Below are 27,331 nucleotides of genomic sequence, written 5' to 3' on the forward strand. Positions count from 1 at the left end.
CTAACTCTTACTCAACCGATCCATCTCCTCCCTCCACCGCGCCCCATACCTCCTCAACGCCCACACCGCCGCGACCCCGGTAACCAACGCCAACCCCCCAACCATCGTAAACAACCACCCATTCCCCATAGCCACCATCAACGGCTGCGCAATGACACTCCCCACACACGAAAAAATATTCCTCACAAAATTATTCACCGCCACCCCACTACTACTCCTTCTCGGCATAAACTCCGTCAACATCGTCGTCGTCACCCCAAACACCAACATACTCCCCAACCCAAAAAAGAAATTCGCCACACACGGCACCATAAAATGCACCCCCCTTTCCGCCGTCCACCCATACCATATCATCGCCCCTGGGTACAGAACCACCGCTAACCACATATTCTCCCTCGCCCTATCCTCCGGTAAATACACCAACCGCCCCTGGGCATCATACCGTGCTGCGCGGCGTGCCTCGCGCGCCATGATGTAATCGATCCAGCGGCCGCCGAAGGCAGAAGCGATGAAATACCCCAGGGACGGGGCGAGGTAGCAGGCTCCCAAGGGGATGGGAGCGAAGGAGTAGGGAGGGGAGGAGAAGGTGGATTGGATGGAGATGTTGAGGACGAAGAGGGAGAAGAAGGCGATGGAGGCGGAGTAGACTGTTATGAAGACGGGGGGTTGGCGGAGGTGGAGGATCACGGTGAGGGGGTCGAGGAGGAGGCGTTTGAGGGTGGAGGCTGTGAGGCGGGTTCGGTGGGCGGCTACGGGGGAGGCGCGGTTGTCGGTCGTGGGTTTGGGGTCGGTTGTTGGAGGAGGAGGGGGTGGTCGGGGAAGAGTCTCGGGGAGACAGAACAGCAGCATCAGCAGCATCACCCCGCCAAAGATAGCCAAAAACCACATCGTCGCGCGCCAGCCGAAGCCCTGGGCCAGAGCGCCACCGATGATGGGCGCGCAGAGCGGGCCGACGAGGGGACCGAGGTAGAAAATCCCCATGGCGCGGCCGCGCTCGGCGGGCTCCCAGATGTCGGCGATGGTTCCCGCACCGACAGCTTGGACTGAGGCGGAAGCACCGCCGCCGAGGATGCGCAGGACTAGTAGCATGGATACGTTGACACTGACGGCGGTGAGGACGGAGAAGATGAGGAAGAGCGAGAAGGAGATGATGTAGATGGTGCGGCGGCCGAGGGTTTCCGAGAAGGAGGACCTATATGTTCAGATGTGTTAAGAACCAGCAAGGAGAGGTGAGTGAGAGGTAAGTGAGACATACCACCATAGCGGAAAGATGGACATGGCCAGCATATAAAACGAAATAGTCAAATTCGTAACCGTCTCAGTCGCCCCCAGATCCTTAGATAGCCCAGGCAACGCAGCTACACCTCAGTTAGTCTCTCTCACCACCCCAATACCCCTCTACAAAAAAGTCACCATGTAGGCAAAGACTCACGCAAAAAAATACTCGACCCCATCGGCGCCCCCGCCGCAGCCAGCGCCACAATAGCCGTAATCACCCACTTCGTACTCGTCTTATACTCATACGGCCGCTCCACCTCCGGAATCAGCGTGATACCGCCGAACAACCCCCGGCGCTGGCTCCGCGGCACGATGACTGCCGTGGTCCCGGCGAAGGAGGAGGGCCGGACGCTTTGGGGACGTGTGCTGGGGGATTTTTCTAGGGCTGGCCCGTGACTTGTTGGGTTTGGGTTTTTTTCTTGGTTGTTGTGGGGGTGGTTGTCGTCGGGGGCTTCACTGATGTTGTCGTGTTCGTCGTCATCTTCGCTGCTTTCGGAGATTACATGGTGTTCCTTGGTTGTGGGGTGGTCTTGGTTCCGGTCTTGGTTCTCCGGCAGGCCGGAGTCCTCGGGAGGAGGAAACGGGGAAGCTAGTGCTCCGGCCATGGCGGCCGGCCCGGCTAGCTTTTCGTCCGATGTGCTCTCACCAGCTGCCATGGTGTTGTGTTGAACAAGGGGCGAGTAGGCTTAGATGTAAGGTGGACTCGTCAAGGCAGATGATCACACCAGGATGTCATTATACCAGTGAAGATTTACAGATAGACACAACAAGAGAAGCTTGGGGAACGGGAAAGGAAAAGACAAAAAAGAAGAAAAAAAAGGAACCGCTAGAAATGGCGAAACCCAACAGCCGTGTTGAGTAATGGAGCCTCCCATGCCAGTTCTGCTCGAGCGCAATGGCACTTTGACACTGCGGGCGGGAATAACATGGTCGGGTAGTGTGCCGGGGCTCTTCCGACCGACATACATAAAACTGGGTTACATGGAGGGCGGCATCTTTTCCATGGTACGGAGTCCACTTTCTTAGTGGATGAATTCCGGCGGACCTCGAAGTTTGCTGCAGACAAACCTCGGGATGGCATCGGACAGGGACCGCTCCGGAAATTTTGACAACCGGGGGGCCTCGGTTCTTATCTAGACTGCCGTGGCCAGGGCAAAAATTCGCCGGGCCGAACGGGGTTATGGGATTCTCAAATGTCCATGTTTTTCTTTTCCCATATTCGAAGTCTTCCGGGTTCGTCCCGTGCACCGCGTGGAGTCGGCCGGCCGGTCTTGGCTTAAGAGTGAAACGGCGCCGGGTGTTGACAAGGGGACCTCCGAGACAAAATACCGGAGAAGGCTGGGAGAGCACCGAGTTCGAAGTTTGTCGAGCGTCGAATAGCGCGTGCTGGAACGAGCTACCAGGGCCGGGAAAAAAGGGTTTCCCCCATCGATAAGGCCCGGAGCTCGGCACTCGGCTTTAGGACTCAGCCCGTGGCTGCAGAAGGATGGGAAATGATCGGGCCGTGTTCTCGCTTCTAGCAAACAGGAGTGGCGATTACTGTGAGCTCTCCCTTTTCAATCGGATGAGGGACTGTGAGAGGGAGGGAATCCATGGTTGATATGATGTCGTCTTCAGGGTTCTCCGGCACCTTGTTCCGCCGCTGAGTTCAGGTCAACGGTCAACGGCCGGTCAACGGTTTAAAAAGCAAAAGTCGATCTAACCAGAGGATCGGCACATGCATAACTTACCGGTATTTTTACCAGGAACCAAATCGCAATGAACTATTTTGGTACATCTACACGAGACACCGCAATGAACATACAGAGATACCACAAGCGAAAGCGAGGAATCCGACCCGATTGACGTCCTCGAACGAATCGAAACAGTCAATTGCTCGTGGAAGCTCGCTGCGTGCCCACAGTGGCTTTTCATCGCCAATTGACGAGTACCCCGCGCTGATCTGTGCCCCACTTTATTTTGCCTGAAGGGCGCGGGACGGCGGAGCACAACGCCCAAAATGGAAACTCCATTAATTCAAGACAAGCTCCGACCTCGCTTCGCCGGTGACTAACCGCTCGTTCTGAATCTCAACCTCGACGACAGTTTTCACGACAAAGTACAAGTACGAACACGACGACCAAGACGGGATATCGGAAAGCGACTACGGCCGTACGACGACGAGTCCTAGTAATCAAGATATCGACCTAAGGAGGACGAAAATCGGACGAAAAGAGGTGGGGTGAAAGGAAAGGAAACAAGAGACAACACAGGGAACAACTCGGGGAACAAAAAAAGATGTCCCTCACCAATGCCTCCCCCGCCGACGCGGCCAAGGCGGCCAAGTCGGCGTCACTCGTGCTGAGCACGCTATCAGCAGCCGCCCGCAACGAGGCCCTCGACGCCATCCACGCCGGCCTGACAGCAGCGCGCGACGACATCCTCGCCGCCAACGCCCGCGATCTCGCCCTCGCCCAAGCCGCAGCCGCCGACGGCACGCTCAGCCAGAGCCTCGTCGCCCGGCTCGACCTCAGCCGCAAGGGCAAGTGGGAGGACATGCTCAAGGGCATCCTCGACGTGCGCGACCTCGACGACCCCGTCGGCCGCGTAACACTACGCACCCGCCTCGACGACGGCCTCGACCTCGAGCGCGTCACCTGCCCCATCGGCGTGCTCCTCATCATCTTCGAGGCCCGCCCGGAGGTGATCGCCAACATCGCCGCGCTAGCCGTGAAATCCGGCAACGCGGCCATCCTCAAAGGCGGCAAGGAATCGACCGAATCCTTCGTCGCCATCGCAACCGTCATCTCCGCCGCGCTTGCCCGCTCCGCCGTCCCCAACGCCGCCATCCAACTCGTCACCACGCGCGACGTCATCCCGCAACTCCTCGCCCTCGACCACGACATTGACCTCGTCATCCCCCGCGGCTCTAACGACTTAGTCCGCTACATCAAAAACAACACCCGCATCCCCGTCCTCGGCCACGCCGACGGTCTCTGCGCAGCCTACCTCGACCCCTCCGTCGACGCCACCCTCGCAGCAGGCGTCATCTTCGACTCCAAAACCGGCTACCCCGCCGCCTGCAACAGCCTCGAGACGCTCCTCGTCCACGAAGCCGCGCTGTCCACCCACCTGCCCACCATCGCAACCGCCCTAGCCGTCAAGGGCGTCGAACTCCGCTGCGATCCCCAAAGCAAAGCCGCTCTCTCCGACACCCCCAACCTTACGCTCCTCGACGCCGTCGAGTCCGATTACACCACCGAATTCCTCTCCCTCACCCTGGCCATCAAAACCGTCTCCTCCGTCTCCGAAGCCATAACCCACATCAACACGTTCGGCTCCCACCACACCGACTTAATCCTAACCGGTTCCACAGACCAAGCAGAGCAGTTCATGTCAGCGGTGGATTCCGCGGGTGTGATGTGGAATGCCTCGACAAGGTTTGTGGACGGCACGCGGTACGGGTTTGGGACAGAGGTGGGGATTAGCACGAATAAGATCCATTCGAGGGGACCGGTCGGGTTGGAGGGGTTGATGATTTATAAGTATAAGGTTAGGGGACGGGGGCAGGTGGCGACGAGTTATGGGGAGGGGGAGGGGCAGAAGAGGTATTTGCATGAGAAATTGGCTTTGGATTGAGGGTCTTGGTTCGATGATATAAGGGGGGTGTAAAAGGTGGTGGAAGGATAGGAGTTAAAAAGGATAATAAAAGTGAGCGAGCGTGTCAGAGCACTATTACGTATATACTGTATCCGTATCTCCCTCCATTTCGTGCTTGGTGTCGAATATTTCGGACGGACGAATTAAACAGACGATGAAACGGGACTTAGGCCCAACATCCCACTGGAACCACTCAAACCTTATACTCGTCCATAGGCAATAAAACACACACGGACACACATAGACACACACACACACACACACACACACACACACACACCACAAGACAACACAGAGCACAGAGCCATCTATAGCATTGACCCTACTGTACAGTCCCAAGCCCGAACAAGAACAGGTACAAGAGAGGTATAAACATAAACTCGGAAAGAGCCAACAGGACAGAGGGAAAAACCATGAATGGTGGAATGACATGAGCAGTGGCATGAGCAGTGACTTCCTCCCATCCCACCGTGTTGTGAAGAATAGGAAGACAGGAGAAAAGAGAAGAGTGTGATGATTCCCAATCTCAATCTCAACCACCAATGCCAACGCCAACACCAACACCAACACCAAGGCCATACAGCAACACCAACGGCAAGCCCACTAACACCAACATCATACAGTAAGTTAGCATCAGTACCACCCTCAAACTAGCAAAAGCCAGCCCAGCTAAGCAAACAGCCCGCCCAGCCAAGTAAGCAAAAGTCAGCCCAGTCCAGTCAAGCCTAGGCCATTCAAGCCCAGCCCAGCTTAACTCATTCGCCCTTACACTCTCCTCAATGCAGACAGAGAAAGAGAGATACACAAAAGCCAGTACTTCCATCCCTCCATCCATCCATCATCCATCAATACCCCCACAGCAAAAGTCATAAAACAAGCACCCATCATCCCTCATCATCAAGTTCATCACTCATACAGTCTGACCATGACCAGCCTGACCAGTCTAGCCGAGTCAGCTAGCCAGCCAGCCAGCCCGATCCAATCTACTACGCCCTCTCTGGCCTCCCTCATCCAACTCTACTCTCCCCTCCTTCCCATCCTCTCAATAGAACTCATAATCCCCCCATTCCCCCTCAACCCCTGCCCCGACCCCGGCCGCGGCACACCACTATACCCCCCACCGGCACCATGACTCCCCATAACAGCCGCACTCTTCGTCCTCTCATGCGGACCCCTTCCAATCCCCGAAGGTTTGCCAATCCCACTAGCACCCCCACCAAGACCCATACCAATCCCCGACGACCCAGGGGCCCGTAGACCCGAGGCACGGAAACTGTTGGGGCCTGTGGACATGCGGAAGGAGTTGCCCCCCGCCGGGCCTGGGCCTAGGCCGTGGCTGAGGCCGGTACCGGGGGTTCGGGAGGTGTTGTTGTGGGTGGATTGTCTCCTATTGGGCGTCTTCGCTGTGCTCGCGGGTGCGGGGGTATGATGCACCTGCTGCGTTTGATGATGCGCCTGCGGCTGGGGCTCAGGCTCCTCAGACGCAGCAACAAAGCTCTGCATGCTCTGCATATTCATCATCTCCTCAGCTAGCTGAACCAATTCACCCTTCTCAACGCGCTCCCGCTCTAGCAGCACGCGCAAGTCGGCATTGTCCGCCTGCACCGTCTTGAGGACCGCCTCGACCTTCTCAACCTCGGCCTCGAGCTCCCGGATCTGCGCCGCGTTGCGCGCTTTATCGGCTCGGCGCTCCTCTTCGAGTTCCGCCAGCCGCGCCGGGTCGATCCGCTGCTGCTGGGAGCCGTGGTTGCGCCGGAGGTCGTCGTTGGCCTGTGTCAGCTCGTTCACCTGCCGCTGCAGCTCGCGCACCCGCTTGTCCCAGCGGTTCTCGTAGCTCTTCTTGAGCGCGGCGACTTTGGTCTCGTGCTTGCTCTTGTACAGCGCGTGCAGGTCGCGGGCCGCCCGCTCGACCGCGTTCTCGACCTCCTTATTAGTCGAGATCAGCGATCGGGTCTCGCCACCTGCGGCCGCTGCCGCGGCTTCCGCGCTGGCCTTGCCCGCCCGCATGCCCGCCATCTTGCTTTCGGCATCCTGGGCCATCATCTCGGCTGCCTCGCGCCGCTTCTCGGCCTCGTCCAGCTTAAACTCGAGTTCCTCACGCTCGCGCTGGCTGTTGCCGATTTCTTCCTTCACCTTGCGCAGCACCGTCTCCATCTCGCGCCCGCGCCGCTCCCAGCTGTCTTTCTCGGTCTGCAGGGCCTCCTGGACCCCTTCCACCTCGCGCAGCTGCTCCATGCACTCGCCCACCCGCTTCTCTGCGTCCCCAACTGCCGTCTTGAGTGACAGCACTTCGGCCTCCTTGCCGCTGAGCGATGCCTTGAGGCTGCTGATTTCCGAGAGGAACCCGGACTTGAGCGACTCCAGCTCCCGCGGCGTGATGGTCGGGATGCTGCGCGGTGTCGGCGCCGGCGGGATGTCGAAGTCGAGCAGGTTCGCTAGGTTATTGCGTTGCGGCGTGGCCGCCACCATGTTATCGTTATTATGGCCACCGGGCCCTCTCGCGGTCCGCGGCGTCTGCGGCACGCGGCGAGACGGCGTCTGTTGAACCCCGTACCCGCCGGAACGCATCTGTTCGGTGAAATCCATCAGGTTGGTCGTCGAGTTGCTGCTACTGTCGTAGGCCGACGAGCCACCGTTCGCCCGGGGGGTCCGCAACGGTGCTGGGCCGCTACCAGCGCGCGGAGTGGCCCCCGAAAACTTGGTCGGGCTGTCGCTGCGCATCTGCGCTAGCATTGTGAGATTCGGCACCGTCGAGAATGTGCTGAACGTGCTCATCATCGTGTCGTCAGCCGCTGAATAGTCCTCGTCATGCATCGTGTGACTCTGCTCGTGTTGTTGCTCTTCGTCGTGCTGTCGTTGGTGCTGGTGACTCCTCGTATCATGGCCCATAGACATCGCGTGGTCCCCATCCTCATCAATCTCCTCCATCATACCAACGCCATTATGGCCGTTGTGGTGATCGTCCATATCGACATCATCATCCTCAAAGATATCAATAACATGCTTCGCAAACCGCCCCTCTTCATTCTCCGGCACCGTCTCCGGGACGCTCGCCAAACTAGGCCGGCGCTCAACCACCGACGACCGACGTTCATTCTCCACCGAACGCCGCGGCGACTCGCTCCGGCCCGCACTAAGCGGGCTCACCTTGACAGGGAACCGCTTGATTGGCGGACCCGTCTTCCGCGGGCTCTGTGGCGGCAGCGACATGTTCTTCGCTGGGGAAGCCAACGAGGCCGGAGGATCGTCGTCGGGTGTGGTACTACCAGGGGGCGAGACCGACGCAGCCGAGCGCGGGGGCGATTGCGACGAGTTCCGCGAGTGTTGTTGTTGTTGCTGGTGTGCTGCGGCCTGGATCTGGTTCTGCTGTAGGATCTTGAGCGGTGAGAGTTCGTTGCCTGTGATGATACGGGATCCGGGTCGGGCGGCTTTGGGCGGTGAGGGACCGCCGCGCGGTGTGGGCGAAGTCACCTCCTCGCGCAGATGCGGGCGGAACGGGGAGCTGTTGTTGTGGCTGTTACCGCTGCTGTTGTTGATGTCGCCGTCGTCATCGGTGTGGTGGTTCTCTGTCCTGTCGGCTGCTTTCCGGCCGTTGAACGGCTCGTGGCGCAGCTCCGTCGGCGTCGAGTAATTCAATGCCGCACTTGGAGTCGGCGTCAATGGCGCAGCCATGGTTGGAAACCCGAGAGGGGGCAAAAGAGCGGGAAAATAAAATGAACTTGGTCGGTCAAATCACACAAGAAAGCTTCCCCCCACCGATGGACTCAGCTCTCTTCAAATGCCAGCGATTCGTTCGTCGCCCGATCGATCCGCTGTAAAACGGTTCCGAGTTTGTTAACGGTTTGGTGGTGTGTTGACGTTATCGTTAGCGTTTAGGAGTGTGTCAGTTGTGGGTTTGTGCCGGAGTGGATGTTTCTCCCCTTCTGGGAAATTGCTTTCATTGGGATCGCGCTCCGCTCGGGCCAATGAGCTGCGGGGAAGTCTCGGTCACTGTTTACCGTTCTGACCCAGCAACCGACTGCCAAGTCACGTGCTGAACCCCTATTTTAGTCAGACCACACCTTACCTCGTTACATAGGAGGCCAGCTCAATCAGGAAGGGGATCAAGGAGGAGGGGGGAACGTTTTAAAGAAAGACTTCCTCCTCGTTGCGTGAGATTCCATGAAATTCCATGGGAGGGTGCAGGGACACTGGAGACCGTCTGACCGGCCCAAAGCGGCTATCTGCAAACATTTGAATCGCCAACCGCCAGGGCGGCAACTGAACACTGAGTAAACGCTGAGGCAGAAATATCCCACAACTTCAACATCAGTAATCCTAATCGACAATGGCTCGTTCTTGACGTCCTCTCGGCACATGGTAGACGTGGGGGACGGAAAAGGTTCAGTACTGGGACCTGTTGCAAACGCCAAGACAGGTAATGGAATTCTGGGTGAGCCTGTGTAAGAATAAAGAAACGGCTACCTAAGGTCTAGCTCATACACTAACAGAGACCTCCCCAATCTTTGATCATTCAAGCTCTTGCCGCCGACCGTCTCCCCTGACACGCTGAGACACCATCAGTCCCGATACTTGATGATGATTTACTTTTTCAGGTGAGTCGACGGGTAATACAATCATATTACTGCATTTTACGGATCGTTATCTCATCGAGTCCTCGTTCCTGTCATGAGTCGTGAGAAGGAAAAAACATCAAACCCTCTTTCATAAAGGGAAGGAAAAGAAGAAGAAAATAAGACAAATGAGAAGCAAAGTCATGCAACCGTTTATCCACGAAGCTGCGTAGGGACGGCGGTCGGCGAGATGGAGCCGACTTTGCGGCGCTTAATGTCGCGGTCGCCGCTGTCATCATCGCGACCACGCTTAGTAGGCACACCGCTGAGAACGGGGGCCTGGGGCGGGTTGTATGGTTGGACATAGTAGGGTTGTGGGGCTGCGACGGTCCTAGGGGTCGCAGGGTGATCGTTTTGGAGCGACGACGTGTAAGGGTTTCGGTTCGAGTGGTACGGGGCGCTGCCGTGCGTGTACTCGCCATCGTGCTCGTGGGCGCTAGTGGGTGGTGTTGGAAACGAGTGAGAGCGATCCAACGAAGGGCGCACCATAGAAGGGGGGGGCGGGTGCGATGGGAGCTGCGGATGAGGAGGGCCTGGCAGCGCCAGGTGATGCTGCGGCAGCGACGGCAGGCCAGGGTTGGCCGGGGGTGGGGGTTGGGTAGAACGCATGTTCTCCTGCTGTTTTCGTTGAGCGGCGGCCATCGCTTGATTAGAGCGCCCCTGGTTGGCCGGGTGGCACAGGAGCTGGTTGATATTATGCACAAAGAGCGGATAGAGAAGCTCCGTGATCTTCTCCTTGTTGGCGAAGTCCAAAGCACGCTCATACGGGATCCTACAGCCGCTGGGTTAATAAGGTGCTCAAGTTGACGACATGCGGTGCTGTACGTACCAAACACCCTTGAGGTGCATCGGGCCGATCTTGACCACGTGGCGGATCTTTTCGCTCTTCAGAATGCCGTCACGGCGTCCGCGGGTCATGCCCGCCACGTTCAGCAACTTGGTGCCGTTGATCATGGCGTTGTCTATCCGAGAGAAAAGGTCAGCATGTGCTCGATGGGCGAACAAGCCAAAAAAAAGAACAAAAAACCCGCAGATTTCGCGAACCTGCGGTACCAGACGTACCGTCCCGACGAGCGACACAAATACCCCTCGCTTCGACCTGGAAACAAAGCGAACCCTCGTCCTCCCACAGAGTGGCAGTCACACGGGGTTTCATCCCCGGGGGCGCGATTTGCCCAGTCACGTCAAACCCATTACTGTATCCGGCGGGCGCCATGCCGGGCTGGCTAACACCCGGAAGCGGCAGAACCGGTTGGGGGCCTGCCAGGGGGTTAGACACCGGCGGGCCGGCCGGAGGGGTCAAGCCGTTGGGATAGGCATATTGGTTGCCATATTGCGGGGGGGGGTAGGGTCCCGGAGCGGGCTGCATCGGAGGCGGATGCGACTGGGAGTGTGCTGGGGGATGCGAGTAGGGCGCCGCGACGGTCTGCGGCGGAGGCGCCGGGCCGGCAGACATGTGATGCGGATAGTACATGTCGTGACCCCCGTTGCTCATGGCCGGGTACTGGTCGTACGGGTGCGGTTGACCGTTAGGCGCCGGCATTGAGGAACACGTAGCGGGTGCGGGGGACAGCGGCCCTGGTGTTTTAGGCCCGTTCGACGAGGCGACGGACGTGTAAGAGGGATGGGAACCGAGATTGGAACTCGACGCTGATGACATGGATCCGACCCGGGGTGACGAACCACTCGACGAGTACGTCTGTGACGAGTGCGGGAACGAAGCTAGGGGCGGCAGCCTCTCACTACCATACAGCGGTCGTGGTAAGTCCTGATGGTAGTACGCTCCGTCCGTCGGTCCCCGGGTTTGCGGTTGTAAAATTGGGAGATCCAGCTTTTCGGTGTTGGGTGTGCAGGAGCGAGTGCTGGTATGTCTGCGAGATTCTGCAGTGCAAAATGCAAGACTCGAAATCCCAAGGGATAGAGAGCAGATTCGTCCGTGGGAATGTACAGAGGGGACTGAATAGCTGCTTTATGTCGGCCGGTAGGGACTCAGCAATGGAAGTGTCGGGCCCAGCGAATTGGTCTTTTGTGACGATACTTCAGGTTTCTTCGACGCACGCTGCTCCGGGTGAAGTTATGTTCTAGTGATTTGCGCTGCGTGGGGACTGTAAATAAGAAGGTTGTTAGTAAGTCATGTAATGTGTGCATGAAGTAAGGCCTGATGTTTCGTCCTGAGCTGCATGAGCTATGGCCAGCAGAGTCACCCGTGGGTCTGGGTCGGGGGCTCTGGCAGAGAGAGAAAAAAAATTGTTGGGATTGAGGGGGGAACGCGCACACTCAAAATTGGGGAACACACACTGGGATGGCAACACCTTCCTCGCCTCTTCTCTCAAGTCGTCCGCCTCGAGTCCTGATTTTGAAGGGAGGTCGGCAAGGTGTGAGGAGGAAGGAAGAGCAGGACGACGAAGGGAAGCGGCCTGATTTAGGTGGAGGGAAGTCGGTTCGAGAGACGATCAGCGACCTGGAGCGAGAGAAAACAGAACCCAGGCCTGGTCTGCCGTTCCGACCCTGTGCGATGTACACTCGCCTAGAATCTGCAGCGGAAGGTACATGGCTGCCGCTTGCTGGCCCCCCTGTCGACTGGCCAGCCGCCAGGCCAGCCACTCAGAGGGCCCGAAAAGCACCCACTGCGGGAAAGGTCAGGGTGGGGCCTCTGGCTGAGAGCAGGGTTGCAATTCAGAACATCTCTCCCCTTTTGCACTGTGTGAGTTAGCGAGCAAGGAGGGAAAGGGCCAACAACATCATCCGAGCCCAGGGCGCTCGCTGGCAGTGGAGTTGTTCTTTCCTCAGTCAGTTTTCTGTTCCCCGCACGTCTTCCGCCCGCTTCATGGTCATTTTGAAGTTGAATTGCGTTGCGCAAGCGAACACGGGTACTTGGCTCTGACCTGCCTGCTACCTCCTCGCTCTCACATGCCTGTCCCGCTGTGGGATGGTGTTTTGATGTGAAGATTGGGGACATCAGGACGCCCGGGCATGGATTGGAGACTAGATCCACGGCAATGAGGGTATTGTCTTTGACCAACACATGCCCACCACCCGTGCGCCCCCTCAAATCAATCAATTGCAGCGGCGAGTTCGGGACCAGACTCAGAAGGGCTGGCGTGGTGCGTTGTTTGGCCCCGACCCAAGCAAGGGTTTCGCGTGCAAGGGGCGCGGAGGTTGGGGCTTGGCTGGCCGGGGAGGCGTCCTGTAAGCCGGTTTGAGGGGTGTGGACATAATACACAATGTTTTCCAACCGTACGAATTAAATCAGATGAACACTGTAGGGTGGGTGTGCGGCAAGCAAAATTCAACCTCAAACGGCCAACTTGGGCTCGGGTTCACACTTGGAGTGAGCGCAACAAGCCTCCTCTTCACAAAAGCTCCGGGGAAGAAGATGTTCTCTTCATACAGAGCATCACGAAGGTTCCATCGTTCCCAAATCGATAATATTCACCCGTGTCACGGGCCGGTGAGCGCGAGAGGACCTTCGCTTCTCGGGAATCGCCGTACGAACCCGTACTTGCCTCCGGCTGCCGGGGAGCACGGTCCACCATCTGCTCCTCATCGCCGAGACGGGTGGCCAGCCAGAGGGTCGAAACCATACGAAGTCGTCCCTTCGATCAGCTTTCTCTCTGTCGAATTAACATAGCAAATGTAGTAATTCACAAATTTGCCGCACTCCGACAACATCGGGTTGTAGAGGAGATATATGTCAATATGAGAGATCAAGGTCCCCGAGACCCTGTGAGAAATCTTCCACACAGACCTTGCTGATGCCCAAAACTGCAAGACACCAAATGGGAAACCCCCGATTGACGGACTGCACCCTTCCATGCAGGGCCCTTGCTCGCTGTCTTTTCGAGAACCCAACTTGCATATGTCGAGGAATGCCTAAAACTCGGGCCAAAAAAAACGCTATTCAACGCTGTAGTGTATATGCCCATCTGCGAGTTATAATTTGCAGTCCCATTCGTCGCACACATGGACTTATCTGCACACACTGCGCACGGGGACACAGAGTCAGTAGGGATCCAGTTAGGGCTGCTCGTCGTTTCAGATCTCAGATCCACCGCAGTGGCCTCCAACATCGATCCATAATGTGGAGATTGAAAATAAGACGCTCCATCGTTCATCTGAAAACCATTCTTCGGACAATTAGAAGATTAGGGCAAGTTACAGCCCAAGAATACTAGACGAACGAAACATATTCCGGGCAGTACCACGTACGCTAGGAACCGGGCTGCTAACTTTGTTATCGGACCGTACTAATCCAAAGTTAGATGGAACCGAATCAAAACCGAGCCCTTTCTCACCAGAATTCCACGTTATAGCCCCCGCCCCAGAAGCGCACAGAGGAGCGCATGAGAGGTCTGTAGTCCACGTCTTAGACAAATCGGCACGCACCCCCCAACGCCCAGTTCTGGTTTCCCGGGACAGGACATCAGGATCTCACTTCAACATTAAATCGTGGTAAAGACCAACATACGACGGCGGGCATACACGTGCACGCCTCAGGCGCTAACTAGCCAAAGAAAGCCCTGATGGCGTGGCAAGCAGGAGTGGCCTCGCTTACTTGTACATTTTCCTTTTGTTTACGCCAGCTGCGTCGTGGCTGTCAGAAATTGGTTAACCTCCAAATCCAACCAACCAGCTGCTCCGCGGGCGAGACGCGCGATCCGACAATGTCCCACATCCTTCAAACCGACCCCGGTGGGCCGTCAACTCGCGCCCCGGGATTCGTCTGACTTCCTTCTCATGTTTTGATTCCCCTCGGGTCCGTGGAGACATTGTCAACGCGGCGCATCGCGGCGTAGTGTTCATAGTTCGGCCGGTCCAACCAGAGTTCTGGGACATACTGTACAGCAGAGACTGGGCTCGGCGCCGACTACCGTCGAGCAACGGGTGCTGCATAACTCACCTGCACAAAGAACGTGGGCGAAGCGGCGCGGGGGCCTGCGCCGTGAAGAAAACCTGGGATGCTCGGCTCGCCTGTCACTCGGGGTTCCTTGGCCGCAGCAAGCAAGCAGCCTTGCCATGCGATGTGATGCGGCGCCCACGAGAGCTCCAAACGCGCCGCCGGGAGTTACGAAAACCAAGTAACTACCAAATATCCCGCACATTTCATTGCCCCAAGTGGGAACAGGACCTCGAGGTTACCAAATAGATTGCCCGATCAATATCGGTTAACTTTTCGGCTTGTCCGGCCTCAGCCAGATCTACGTCTCGTGGAAGATCCTGCTGCAGTGTGTGGACAAGATAACTGACTCGAAATTGATCTGCGGCACGGACAAAGAAGCGACGGAACGGCCGACTCTGTACGACACCTGCCGCAAAAAACAGATGTAATTCTCTGTCCAACTATCTGAGCAGGCTGCCAAAAAGCGACACGAGTTCGTCTCAGTCGAATATCAGAAACGTCAGGAGATAGCCCGCAAAGCACAAAGTATGTAAGGGGAGATATTGTCTGCAAGCCACAAACCCAATGGTCGGCACTGCTCTCGCCCCACCTTCAGGTCCTTCAGATGAAGAATTTCCAGGTTGCGAGCGCAGAACCTACATAACGTTAGAGCATCTTTCCGCAAGGGGCGAAACGGCCAGCCGCTCGCCTTCGGAGCCTCAAGAGGGGACATATCAAAGATTGGCGGTTCCCGCACCCCAAATTTAGGACTTGAGAACTGTGTACATTATGAGACCTGTGATCGGCCAATCTTCAAAAAGAACCAGGGACGTCAGGAAAAGGGAAGCCACAGAAAAGACCGGGTCCTGAGGTTACAGGGGACATCCCGATTCAGAATCCCCAGGCTCGCAACACTTGCAGACGGGCCAATGCACAGCGGTTAGGTGCTTGTGCGTCCATCTCATCGGCGGACTGGCCAATCACGACGAGATCTGATCGCGCGGCATCTGGTCTGTGTTTTTTTTTTTCGCCGAAGATGGCGAGGGCGACCATCAAAGTTGTGTTTCAGCCGCTTGCTTTTGGCAAGGCGCACTGAACGGTGCGCGCCCTCGTCCGCACGGCAGATTGACCTTCCCAGCAAACCACAGTCTCCTCATCACTTCGCCGGCCCGCTCCCAGCATCCTGGACTGGACCAGCCCCCCGGGGAGACGCCCCCAAACACGAAAGGCTTGGAGGGCCCGGCCCTCACTCCGAAGGGCCGGGGTGTGGGCACAAAAATAACCAAAATCCAGATGACCAGCAGTGAGACCCGTCAGTCAGTCCTTCAACCTCCCGCGAGTAGAAGCAGTAAATTAAAAACAGGCCAGGAACTCAAGCCTCGCAGCCCAGAACCCAGACCACAAAAGCCAGAAATAAATCCCCGCCAGAACCTGAAAGTCGTGACCAAGCTGCCTTCTGTGAAGTTGAGAACGTGGGTGTCGTGACAGCAAAACTTTCGTTTCGGGTTTGGCGTTATCTTCCGCTGCAGTTCCCGGTGAGTGGTGGGGCAAGACTCGTCCGTCAGCTACCCAATCAGTGCTCACCACGTCTTCAAGCCCACACCCACAATGGGAAGCCCAGAGGGCCAGCCTGGCGGGACAAGCGCCCTCCTCATTCCAATGTTTTTCATCCTTCGACGAGGGAGGAGGGCCACCCGGCTGTGCTGTCATCATCACATCTTCTTCGCATTCGGATGAAGGGGGTGGATGTGGGCGTGTGTCTGGGTTAGACCAGGGAGGTGATATGGTCAGAGCTTCTTGTTGACTTTGATCCTTTTTTTCTGCTCGGCCCACTCGCATGTTCCAGTTTACGTGTAGTACAGTAACTAGTACTCTTTGCCTCCTCTCGTAACGTACTCAGCCCTGAAATGAGCTCCGCCGGTCAACCTCCCCCAACCCTCCGGGAGGACGACAGGATCATGCACATCATAGGGCATCGCAAACCCTCTGCGCAGACGTGGGCTGCGGTTCCTATTCGCCAGAGACAATGCCGCACGCGCGGACCGTTTTCCGCCTTACATGACAGCCAGGATGGGGAAGGCGGTGGGTCGCACAGGCGACTGAGGAGGGGGAGGCTTGGGGCACGGAGGGCAGGAGGGCCAGCGGCTGGGAAGGAATTCACAGTGCGTGCTTACCGTCCAGGTCCATGGTCCAGCGAACGAAACCTCCCAGGGCTCGTTCTTTGTCTTCTGTCTCTTTACGACAACATCACCCAGCTGAATTTAGCCTCTTCCAGTGATATTGAGGTTGGTCCCCCGAGTTGCGACTCGAGGCCGGGATCGGCGGTCGTTTCGCTGTGGAAAGTGGAAAAAGGAGGCGAGCGTGCCCCAAACGAAACAACAGGGGACAAGTGGGTTCAAAATTCAAGAAACAGCAGGTCCTACCCAAATTGGGTGACTCTGAGACTCTTTCTCAACAACATCCTAGTGTATGAGGAGAATCATATCATCGACCGATGAGAAAGATCCGGCGTAGTTTTTTTTTTACAGCTCTCAGGACAGTTGAGCGCCTCCCAAGGGAAGGAGAGCCCGTGGGCGGGTACACCTTCCCTCACAAAATGCCTCGACAACATCGCACTGTGCTCTCCTCTCCCCGCTCTCACCGCTACTCTTCGGTTCGCTAAACCAACTCCCCTCTCAATCGCAGTTGACACTTCGTCCCGTCCACATCCCGGACGGCCATCTACCAATGGCAGGCAGCCAAAATGACCCTCCCTAACCACTCCCATTGCTTCACTAATCCAACCACGAACGGACCCCCGCGGCGCTGGGGAAAGAGAGTCTCGATCGACAGAGGCTTCAAACTTCAAACAACAATGTCAAAGAAGTTCATTGTCTCTTGAACCTGGAGCCGGTCCGACCAAATGAGCAAGTCCTTCGGAGGCGGAATTTGAGGGGGGAGGGTGATCCTGGGGGATTGAATCCTCATTCATGTGCTTATCGGACGACAAACTCGCGCCTTCCTCTCTTCATCCAAACAGCGAATTCTCCGAACTTTCTCGCTCCCTCTTTTCGGACTTTGTCTTGCGGTCTCCTCTTCCCAACCAGCCCTTCCCCAGCCTCGACCTCCACTCCTCTCTCAACCCAGACCACAAGGAACTAGCTTGGGCCCGTCATTATGCGCCCTTCCATTACTAAGAAGCCGCGTCAAGCGAACAGAGCAACAGCAATTCTCTTGCACAACCGTAAAAAGTATCCGTTCAATGTTGAAGGTGAGATACTACGAATACTAAGTGTATGTATGCAGTATGAGCAGTTTGAGACTGGTCAACCCAAACGAAACCACCAACTCGCGCAGCTCTTCCAATCCAGAACGGATGGCGGGGTTTCTGTGCAGCCGAAGGTTGCCTTCTGGTGGAGTGAACCGAACGGCCAGAGCCGGGGGGGCGTGAAGCTTTGGAGACCGGGGAAGATGCTGATGGCACCTCAAGCCGCTCAAGTCACCGCGCCAAGCCACATGGGCCCCTGTCGTGGCCGCGCTTGAGAGGAAAGAATCGAAACTCGGCTCGATGTCTGTCGCCTGTTCTAACTACGTACGGGCGCTCGCCACGCTTGTCGCGGGCGGCTTCGGGAACGGCTGCCGCCAAAAAAGACCACTGCGCTGCGTTGTGTCGTGCTGTGCTGCGTGTGGACGATCGTGCCTGTCGGTCTTCCGATGCGCTGTCCGTTCCTCCACTCATCCAAGTCCGGGAGGCGACATATCAAAACAATCAAGTAGAGGCGGGGAAGACAGATGAGGGGCGTCTCGCCTCTGGTGTCTAGCGTATGACGGGCGGGCGCCGGGAGATGTGCAGACACAGGCGCGCGCAAAAAACGTCCGATGCAGGCTGCGAGGCTCGTTCGCCGCCCGTCTTCCCGCGAAACTTGATGACAAGCGCGATGCGTTGGACATCCATCCACCCAAGACATGCAACGCTCGTCCATTCAGGACCCCGGGGGAGCATGGAAGAGGAGCCGAACCCGCCAACCTGCTCCCCCTCACTCTCCGCTTCCGTCGCAGCCGGGCGGCCACCGCGCATGTTTGTGATCCCGTTGACACTGGGGCGGGAAAGGCTCCCAAAAGAGCCGTCGTGGTCAACCCCCCCAACCTCCCCGCCGTTGGCCTCCAGCGCTCCACTGCCCACCCGAGCCACCCCAGTCGTTGGGGGGTGTGTCTCTGGACAATGGCCTGTCTCCCACCCGCCCCCGGCCCACTCGATCAACGCACTGCGGGCAAGGGTTTCGCTGCATGGAAGGGTTCTCCCGGGGAGAAGGCTGGGCTTCCAGGTTTCCTTCGCTGTTGGTCTCGGACTCGCAGACTTTCAGCATGCCCGACGTGCAGCGGTGGACCACCAGATCTCCATTCTCCCTTTCCGAGATCGCGCGGGGCCTCGTCGATCCGGTCTGGCAGTGTGCTTGCTTGCTTGCCACTTGCTCAAGCATTGCGGCGGAATGAATGGGCGAGCCCAGCGGGCCGGATATCATCGCCATGGCTGCACCGGCCCGTCCACGCAGAGACAAGCAAACAAGGCCAGACAAACTTGTCTCGCCTCTTCCGGTCTGTCGGGTTGATGACAAGAACTGCGTCGAAGAGGCAAAGACATGCAGAAGGGAACGGCGCAGTCGGCTGCTTTTGCCGCCAACGTCGAACTGCCGAGATCACCACGGGGCGTGAAGGTTTTGTCGTTCATCTAGGGGCGGTCATCTTTTCCCCTTTTTTTTCCACTACCCTCGGCCGGGTTTGACAGCGGCAGATGCAAACCGCCATCGGGGTCCCGTCCACGTTGAAGCTACGAGTACGCTACTACCTCTGTAAGCAACACGGGACCAGGCGACACAGCGGGACGCGAGGCACAGCACGGTCAGCAAAGGTAGTGTAGATGTTCGATTCGCAGTGCATGATTTCCGTGCTCACAACAGAGATATCGCCACGACTGTACATGCTATTTCTTGCATACCCGAGAAACGTTGTATCCCTTCTCATCTCTCGCGGGCGGCTGTATAAAACGATAACGTCAAAGGTTCACTCGGGCTTTGTCTGAAGGAAACCCCGTTCCGAAAAAAAGATCGAAAAACACCGGACACGGGCTAACTAGCCTGGCGAGGGAGCTGGTTGTCTCCCTCTTTTCTTGCGCCCCACGCCAGGGAAACAAAACCCATGGTTCCGCCGTTTTTCTCCGAAAAGACTAGACAAAACTCGCCGGAGGGTGGCAAGACGGCGTAATCATCAGGAATCCAAGGGTCGGCCTCGCTGAAGGACAAAAAAGCTGGGCCAATTAATATCTCTCAGGAAGGCACAGCAGAGAGACACGTGCCATTGCAAATGGGACTCCTGAACAATCTCATGATATCTAATTAGGGTGATGATACAGGAGAAACCCCCATGGCGGAATCGGTATCGATGGTGGACTCCACGTCGTACGCAGCAGCAACGCAATACCCTTGCTCCGCCTTCCAAATCAGCGTGAACGGGATCTCCATCACCAAAGCCAGATACCCGTCCTCGCAGCTGCATCCAAACACAGTTGCTTCCAGTTGCGCTGCGCAGCCCACGCACCTTTGACGCAGGCACACACACCCTCTCTCTCCCTTCTCCCGATGGCCCCTCCACTTCGAAGGCCCCCCTGGCCTCCGCTGTGCCGCCGCCGCCGGGCAAGGAGGGCTCCGCTTATGCAAGGAGCTTGGTCACCTTCCTGGCACTTGCTGGGGCGAGCCCTGATGCGCAAACCCACCTACCTTCTTTTGTCCTTTTCTTTTCGATCTCCCCTGTGCTGTCTGAGGGTCTCGCTTGTCTTTTCCTGGTGTTGATATTCTGCGCGCGCTGGGTTGGGGGTCGGATCATGGATGGACGTCGTTATGGGGTCTGGCCTCGACCGGTAACGTTTATGGGTCAAGTATGGCAGGGTATATTTCGAAGTTTGGACATGGGGAGGTGGATAGATCTGGGGTTGTTTGAAACGGGCGCGATAACTTTCGGACTTCTCTCATCAAATCCCCCTTTTACACTACAATATCCCTAATTACTCCTTCCTATCTCGTCAATTGATGAAAGGGAGGCTATTTTCGGGGGCGTTGCGGAACCACCTAGCGGGCCAAGCTCAAAAGAAGATTTTGGGATATCCCACCGCCGGGCCGAGATGCTCGAGAATGATGGATGGATGCATACATGCATGTGTGGGCGGGAGGAGAGAGAGAGAAGTGTGTGGGTGTGCAACCCCGGCCTGTTCGCCGCTGTTCTCGAAACGAGAAGTCTCAAATCAAACACAATGGGTCTGTCACGGCATCAGAACTTCCATGGAGTCCTCTCCATCGAAAAACAAGTTTACTATGGTAAACCCAAAATTTTAGCAGAATCGTGCACTGTGTGCGTACATTAATCCACCAAACACAGAGCGCGCAACTCGTTGAATGCGAACTAAACTCTCTAGAGCACCGAAAAATCGCCAGTATCGCATGTGATGAGGTGATAGTTAACCAACTCGGGCTGCCTCGAAAGTCAGCGGGTTGTTCCGGCCAGGCCGTTCCCGAAAGAGAGTGGGAGGCAAGTGCCAAGCGAGCGGCACACGAAGGCGGAGGAGGGTTTAACGACTGGATCGTTTTTCTACACTATTCTCTTGTTGATGGCAGAGGAGGAAGACCAGGACAAAATGAAAGATGGGTGGGTGTGGAAAGAGAGAGAGAGAGGAAGGACACTGTGTGGTACTGTGGTAGGTGGGGGCGGAGGGAGAAGGGATGGACATGGGTCAGGGGGGCAAAGGGCGATGGGTTCTTGAGGATTCAACGGAAGGGCCATCATCGAATGGGGTCGTTTGAATGCGGTCAAATGGGCTGGGACTGGGCCGCGGTGGGAATGAGAGAGGGTGTGAGATGGTCAAGCTAGGCCTTGATATTTTTTTTGGCGGGATTTGTTGCTTACTTTTTTTCGGATGAAAAACACGCAGTGGGAAAGCCGCGAGGTCGTGTGGGGGATTGTGGGCGGACGGTGGATTCCGGGTTTTTTTCATCGCCCTGAGAGGCGGGGTTTCTTTCGGAGGTGAGTAATAACTACACGTGTATTCGTAGAATGGCCGCCTCAAAGGTCGAAGGGAAGGGGCGATAGTCAGGATGAGCGCAAAGAGGGGAAGGAGGCATGGAGATCCGGAAACCGGGAGTGATTGGGAAGCTGCTGTGGGCGAAGCTGCCGTCAGTTGTCTAAACACCGACGTTGTGGGCTGGGACCCTTCATCGCAACGAAAACGTGGACGTGACTAATACAAACCTCGGACTGCAGCAGACTTGCGTCGGCAGCCCGTGTGGGCGAGAACTCGAATCAATGTCTGAGAGGGCAGCGGTCGATTTCCCGGGATCGTCTGCACGCGCTACTGCGCAGCCGGCAGCCAGAAAGCTGTGCATCCCACGAACTGCTGTGGCTGCCCTGCTGCACGGGGTGCAGGACCAAGCAACTTACGCAGTAGCGCCCCCAGCCCTCCCGTCTGCTTCGTGGTGAGCAGGCACGCCCCAAGAAGGCGGAGGCACAGCGGGCGCAGAAACCCACGACCTTGCATGGCTTAGCACCTGCGCGGTAAACCTCTCCCCACAGCCCCTCCTTCCCCCAGATCGTGGATCGTTGGGGGAGGGGCGTGCCGCGCGCAGTAGTGCGGGCATCGCACATATGTACATACAGCATACGTACATGCGTTCAATGCGTGCTGCAAGCAAGGTTAGTTCAACGACTTGCAGATACCCGTCGAGGTGCAGGTTTGTTCGCTCAGGAGCTGGTCGGTGTGCGGTCACCACTAACTACCTACTCCATCCTCTTAGTTCAACGTGAGCTCACGACAATTATTCCACCCCTTCCATCTACCCCAAGGGATCCGGACGGAGAGACGCTATAGCCAGGGATCCGGGGGATATGACAGTGCCATCACACCCCTTTGACAGGTTACCTCGCCAGGAAACATGGAACAGGGAAACATGAGGAAACACCACCAGTGTCAGTGTAGTGTATAGCCACGACGTCGATCAGAGGAGGAATAGACGGAAGGTCCGAGACCAAACTCTCAACCCCTCAGGCTTAGACCGTCAGCTTACGACGATAACTAACGTTAATGGTTCGCCCAGTTAATTAACGTGGGCAACGAGGAACAAGCCCAACCCGGGGAAAAGAGAGTCCCCCTCTCTAGGGAGGTGACACTAAACACGTCTCACAGAGGAGCCAGAGTTGCCATGACGGAGAAACCCGGCTGATGGTTCCACGACCGAGTCTTGCCTCTTGAGGGGCGCAGGACGACTCGGCGCAAACAAAGTTGATACGAAATGCTGCGTAGAGAACAGCCAGGCAAACACGATTGCTACCAGGAAATGCATGATGTTTGCTTTGAGCAGGTTATGCTTAAAAGCTCCAGCCCCCCAACGGCCCGCTTGGGATACTGAGGTCACGTGACTTCGCGCATGTGGTGCGGCAGGAACATGAGATGGTTGCCCCGGAACGACGCGAGTCGAGCCTGCCGTCGCGGTGGAGTTGGTTGGCTGGTCACAGCTTCCTACTCGCTCCTGTTTTGTTCGTTTCTGTCTGCGGGTTTTTCTTCTTAGAGTTTTTGGTTAGATTTTTAAACAAAAAATGTAATAATATCTTCAACCCAAATCAGACGGGCCATCGTAACATATTCCCACGATGCCACCTCCCAAAGCAAACCTTCCTCCGCCGGCGGAGCCACGATACAGCCGCAACTTCGACCCATGGAACTGCGTTGGGACCGGCCATCAACGCGCCGAGACCCGCGGGCCGCAGGGATGGCGCGAGTCGCGCAACTTGAAGATGAGCAGCCAGTTCCGCGCCGGCAACTCGGGTGGTGAACGCGTCTCGGACACCGTCGGGGTCGGGTCCGAAGACTTTGACGAGCGCATCGGCATGCTTGTTCCCAAGGATGTTCGGGTGCGCGCAAAGAAGAGCGTGGTCGGTATGCTACACAACCCGGGGATTATGAAGCCGAAGCCGGCGTCTCGGCAGCCTTTCCCGTCGGCGGCATCGGCATCGGCATCTTCTTCGCCGTCGTTAACGATGTCTCGGCCCGGCCTGCCACAGGAGAAGGGGGTATCGGGTGCGCCGGTTGAAGAAATTGGCGGCGATGATCCTCGTGGGCTCACGGCCGAAGAGAACCTGGCCCAGACCCGCAAGGCGGAAGACGAAGAACGAGACGAAGAGAGGAAACGGCGGTCGGAGGAGCGGAAGATCTTTGACGGCCTCATCATCTACGTCAACGGCAGCACTCACCCGCTCGTGTCCGACCACAGGCTGAAGCATCTCCTATCGGGGAACGGAGCGCGGGTGTCTCTCCACCTGGGCCGTCGTCAGGTTACTCATGTTATCTTGGGGAAACCGTCCACCGGCCCCGGCGGAGGTGCCGGCGGTGGGCTGGCGAGCGGCAAGCTGGAGAAGGAGATCAGGCGTGTCGGAGGCTGCGGCGTCAAGTTTGTTGGTGTCGAGTGGTGAGTTTTCCCTTTCTCTCATGATACAACCACCCTCATATGTTCTGAGTTTCCTTTGTCCTCCCTTCTTCCCCTTCGACCAGTCCATGTGTCTCGGGACGTATGGATACTGTGCAGAACTAGCTGGCTGACGGGACCACAAACGCGCCGATCCAGGGTACTGGAGAGCATCAAAGCCGGGAAGCGGCTGCCCGAAGCGCGCTTCGCCAATCTCAAAATCGCCGCTCGGCGCCAGCAGAGTGTTCTCGGGGCCTTCTCGAAGACCGACGGAAACACGCAGCAGCCAGCCGCGGTGCCCCCTAGAAACTAACACACCGCCCCTCGACGGTGGACCCGAAACGTTTTGGTGTCTTTTGTACCCTAATCTGATTTTTTTCGTCTGTCTTCTACTCTTGCATTTTCGGGGGGTCATAAGGGGGGACGATCTGGCGGACGTCTGAGATGTGGAACAAGGCTACTTCATTATTCATCTGTGTGAGGGGTTCTACTGGCTGATTCTTGTTTGCCACGGGCGCGTTTGGCTGCAGCATATATTGCCCTGCAGAAGGAGACGACGTCTGGATAGGCTTGATGAGGTTTTCGGTTACACGATGAAACGGGGCGCTTGACGGGTACTTGCATCACGACGTCGCATTTTGCATCTTCATTTTTCGCATCGGGAGGTTGGACAAGACCAGGCGCTAGGAAATGGCATGCATAACTGCACGACTTTGTGTTTCTCTTGGTTCATGATCTGCCGTAACCCCAGCCCATGGTTGGCTCGCTGGGTTTTGTTTACTTGGGGTTTTGTGTTCCCACGAGACGAGAACTTCATTCTCGTGGGGGTTTTCTGTTTCGAGTGCCGCTGGGTAACCTATCAGGCTATTATTGGCTTTGAGACATTGAAAGATAAGTGCCTCGCAGGTAGCTCAAGGCTAGCCCAGCTAAGTACACCAGCAAAGAGAACTCTTTACCCCCATTCCTCCTAACCCAACCCGCAGTACCCAAGAAACTCTGTAGGTCCATCACCCCTTCCCACTCTCGCCCCGGCCAGCCAGAGCTGACCATGTCTCGGCTTCTAGACGCTTGTGTTCGCACACCACCAGACCAGCTCGTTCCGCTTTGTACGCTGGTTATACCAACCAGCCCATCCAGCCCAAGTCAAGCCAAGCTAGCCAAGTACAGTCACAACCATCTCGTCCTCCTCGTCGGACAATTCCCCGTCGTCACACTCGTTTTCTCCCTTTCCTTCTCTCTCCTTTCTCACCTTCTGTTTTTCGCAAGCGGCGGTGGCGGCGGCTTGACAGAAGGCGTTGTGGTTGATATTGAGGGATTTGAACCCGGGTTTTGGCAGGGTTGTTCGGGTTGAACTCCCCAATCAATCCGCTAGACGCCACACCATCATATACCCCGTGATGCCCCCCCCCCCTTTTTTTCCCTGTCGGGTATCACACGGCTCTTCATTCATACCCGCACTATCGAGATAGATGGTTGTGAGTATGGGGGGCGGAGGAGGGGTCCTTCTAACGAGGCGGTGACTGGTGTAATGTTACTCTTTTTTCGTGGTTTCCTTGGTATCGCCTTTCGGGTTTTCGTTCCGTTTGTTTCACCCTTCGTCTTGTCAAGGCATGAATGTTCTCGAGAGCCTCAAAATTAGATTCTTGGGGCGGACTACCACTAGCCATGCCCGGAAGGTAAGTGGAAATGGGGGATGGGAAGCACCGGAGGCTATCTATCTAATTACTGAGCATCCCGACCTCCCGACCCGAGAAAGTGCACATTCGGTTCTCGTCCTCGCCTCCTCGCCCGGTGTGGTAATCTAACCGAGTATTTATTTTAATTAGGTAGGTAACTAACACGATAACTCTCGTGATAAATCCCATCAACACCAACCAACTGCTGGGTTAGGTCTCACTCGACCGCGATCCAGCCAGGTCTCTTCCTCAGCCACCTATCTATCCCAAACCGGACTATCTAAATTCTCTTTCCCTTCTGTCACACGTGTAAGCAAACCAAACAACAGCTTCGAGTGGTTTCTGCCCAATAGGAATTTGGCTAGGCCCTACCTAGAAGCAGGTTCGATCGTACTGTGTTTCTTTTTTTTTTTTTTGTTTTGTTTGACATCGAATGTGTCAGTGCTACGTTGAATTCTCGTAATGGAGGTTCTTGAGTGACAGGCTTTTTAGAGGGGGTTGAACCATTGGCTAGGGGTATATTATCCTGAGTTACTGGTTAGTATTTACCGAGCAACCCGACTTAATACATGTTCTGATGTTCTACACTATCTAGACCGCCAACTATAGTGCCTTCGTCACAGTGTTATGAGTGTATCTTGTCGACACTGGTGTACACATCCGTATTGTAAACTAGGCCCCAACGGTCGTCTCCATGTTCATGAACCTTTTCCATCTCACTACTTACACCCGCGTGATGTTGCTACCAGTCTCGTATCCTCTTTCAACCCCGTTCTGTCTGCATTGTCCCTCACTTTTGCTCGGGGTAATATACCTATGTGTCATATCCGTTGACTCACACCACCACCCCACCTTGATAACCCCATACCATGGAGTCTCCATTCCAGATCAAGTAAACAGACGCCTGACCATCTACCCGGTGGAGCGCGGACGACCCGGCAAGACGGAATACGACATTGCAGGCTTCCTGCCATCTTGCATCACCACGTACTATGTACTGCACCATTGCACAGGATGACAGGAATAAATGGGGGTAACGATGTACAGACAGACGCTCGTAGTTACAGAGAGGTAGACATGGAGACAGGCAGACAGGTAGCAAGACAGACAGCAAGACAGAAGAGAGATGAACACCAACATGAGAGCACAGGTTTACTTATATACAAGCTCGGGAGTTGGTGTCTGGTGGTGTTCGTGGGAGGTAATACCTCGTACGCGAGGGGCTGGGGACCATAGTTATAATCACAGTTATTGTTGTAGCAGGCCTGCTGCGACCTCGCACAATATAATTTTTGTTCTCCCGGCTTTCTATTGCCGGCATCGCCCACATCTACCAACCATATTTCTGGGGTATGCCTTTCACCTCGTTTTGCGTACCGATGATTGTATCCGTGTTGCTTAGTGAGGAAATCATAGTTGGGTAAGCAGAGTGCAGGTGAAGGTGAACAAGGAAGTAGGCGGCCGTTTAATTATCAACTTCGCTGAGAAGCTATTCATCTAGATATTCAATCAACCCCTTACATTAAGGTCTCGGACATCAACAAGAATTTGAGGGATTATCACTAGTTACGTCCTCTCCTCAGTGCCTGGGCATGAAGGGCAGAAAACCATACTCGGCCGGACGTTCACACGTGTAATAGCCCACTCAACAGTCTTATCCCGTTAATTGGTCGTTTGTTTACACTTGGGGGGGGGGGGGGACCAAAGACACGCTTGTTGAAACCTGACCTACTCACGTTATAACTAGTATTCTCATATAAAAAT

General features: G+C 56.2%; 5 protein-coding genes across 5 annotated transcripts; 2 read left to right on the forward strand and 3 right to left on the reverse strand.

Annotated features, from left to right (window-relative positions):
* C8A04DRAFT_36860 (uncharacterized protein) lies at window positions 1–1,934 on the reverse strand (the record flags this gene model as incomplete). The annotated part of the gene is made up of 4 exons (XM_062783675.1): window positions 1–1,192; window positions 1,256–1,358; window positions 1,433–1,574; window positions 1,629–1,934. 4 exons carry the CDS (start codon window positions 1,932–1,934, stop codon window positions 1–3), a joined length of 1,743 nt encoding a protein of 580 aa, XP_062637597.1.
* A 1,621-nt stretch (window positions 1,935–3,555) lies between these two features.
* C8A04DRAFT_11694 (Aldehyde/histidinol dehydrogenase) lies at window positions 3,556–4,896 on the forward strand (the record flags this gene model as incomplete). The annotated part of the gene is made up of 1 exon (XM_062777060.1): window positions 3,556–4,896. One exon carries the CDS (start codon window positions 3,556–3,558, stop codon window positions 4,894–4,896), a length of 1,341 nt encoding a protein of 446 aa, XP_062637598.1.
* Window positions 4,897–5,823: 927 nt separating this feature from the next.
* Window positions 5,824–8,589, reverse strand: C8A04DRAFT_36863 (uncharacterized protein; the record flags this gene model as incomplete). Its single annotated transcript, XM_062783676.1, has 3 exons — window positions 5,824–5,860; window positions 6,032–8,135; window positions 8,184–8,589. 3 exons carry the CDS (start codon window positions 8,587–8,589, stop codon window positions 5,824–5,826), a joined length of 2,547 nt encoding a protein of 848 aa, XP_062637599.1.
* A 1,094-nt stretch (window positions 8,590–9,683) lies between these two features.
* Window positions 9,684–11,073, reverse strand: C8A04DRAFT_11708 (uncharacterized protein; the record flags this gene model as incomplete). The annotated part of the gene is made up of 3 exons (XM_062777068.1): window positions 9,684–10,302; window positions 10,360–10,492; window positions 10,593–11,073. 3 exons carry the CDS (start codon window positions 11,071–11,073, stop codon window positions 9,684–9,686), a joined length of 1,233 nt encoding a protein of 410 aa, XP_062637600.1.
* Window positions 11,074–23,079: 12,006 nt separating this feature from the next.
* Window positions 23,080–24,204, forward strand: C8A04DRAFT_36864 (uncharacterized protein; the record flags this gene model as incomplete). The annotated part of the gene is made up of 2 exons (XM_062783677.1): window positions 23,080–23,894; window positions 24,051–24,204. 2 exons carry the CDS (start codon window positions 23,080–23,082, stop codon window positions 24,202–24,204), a joined length of 969 nt encoding a protein of 322 aa, XP_062637601.1.
* Window positions 24,205–27,331: the final 3,127 nt, after the last annotated feature.

This window comes from Dichotomopilus funicola (genome assembly GCF_033296635.1).
Source record: "Dichotomopilus funicola strain CBS 141.50 unplaced genomic scaffold C8A04scaffold_26, whole genome shotgun sequence".
Taxonomy (NCBI): Eukaryota; Fungi; Ascomycota; class Sordariomycetes; order Sordariales; family Chaetomiaceae; genus Dichotomopilus; species Dichotomopilus funicola.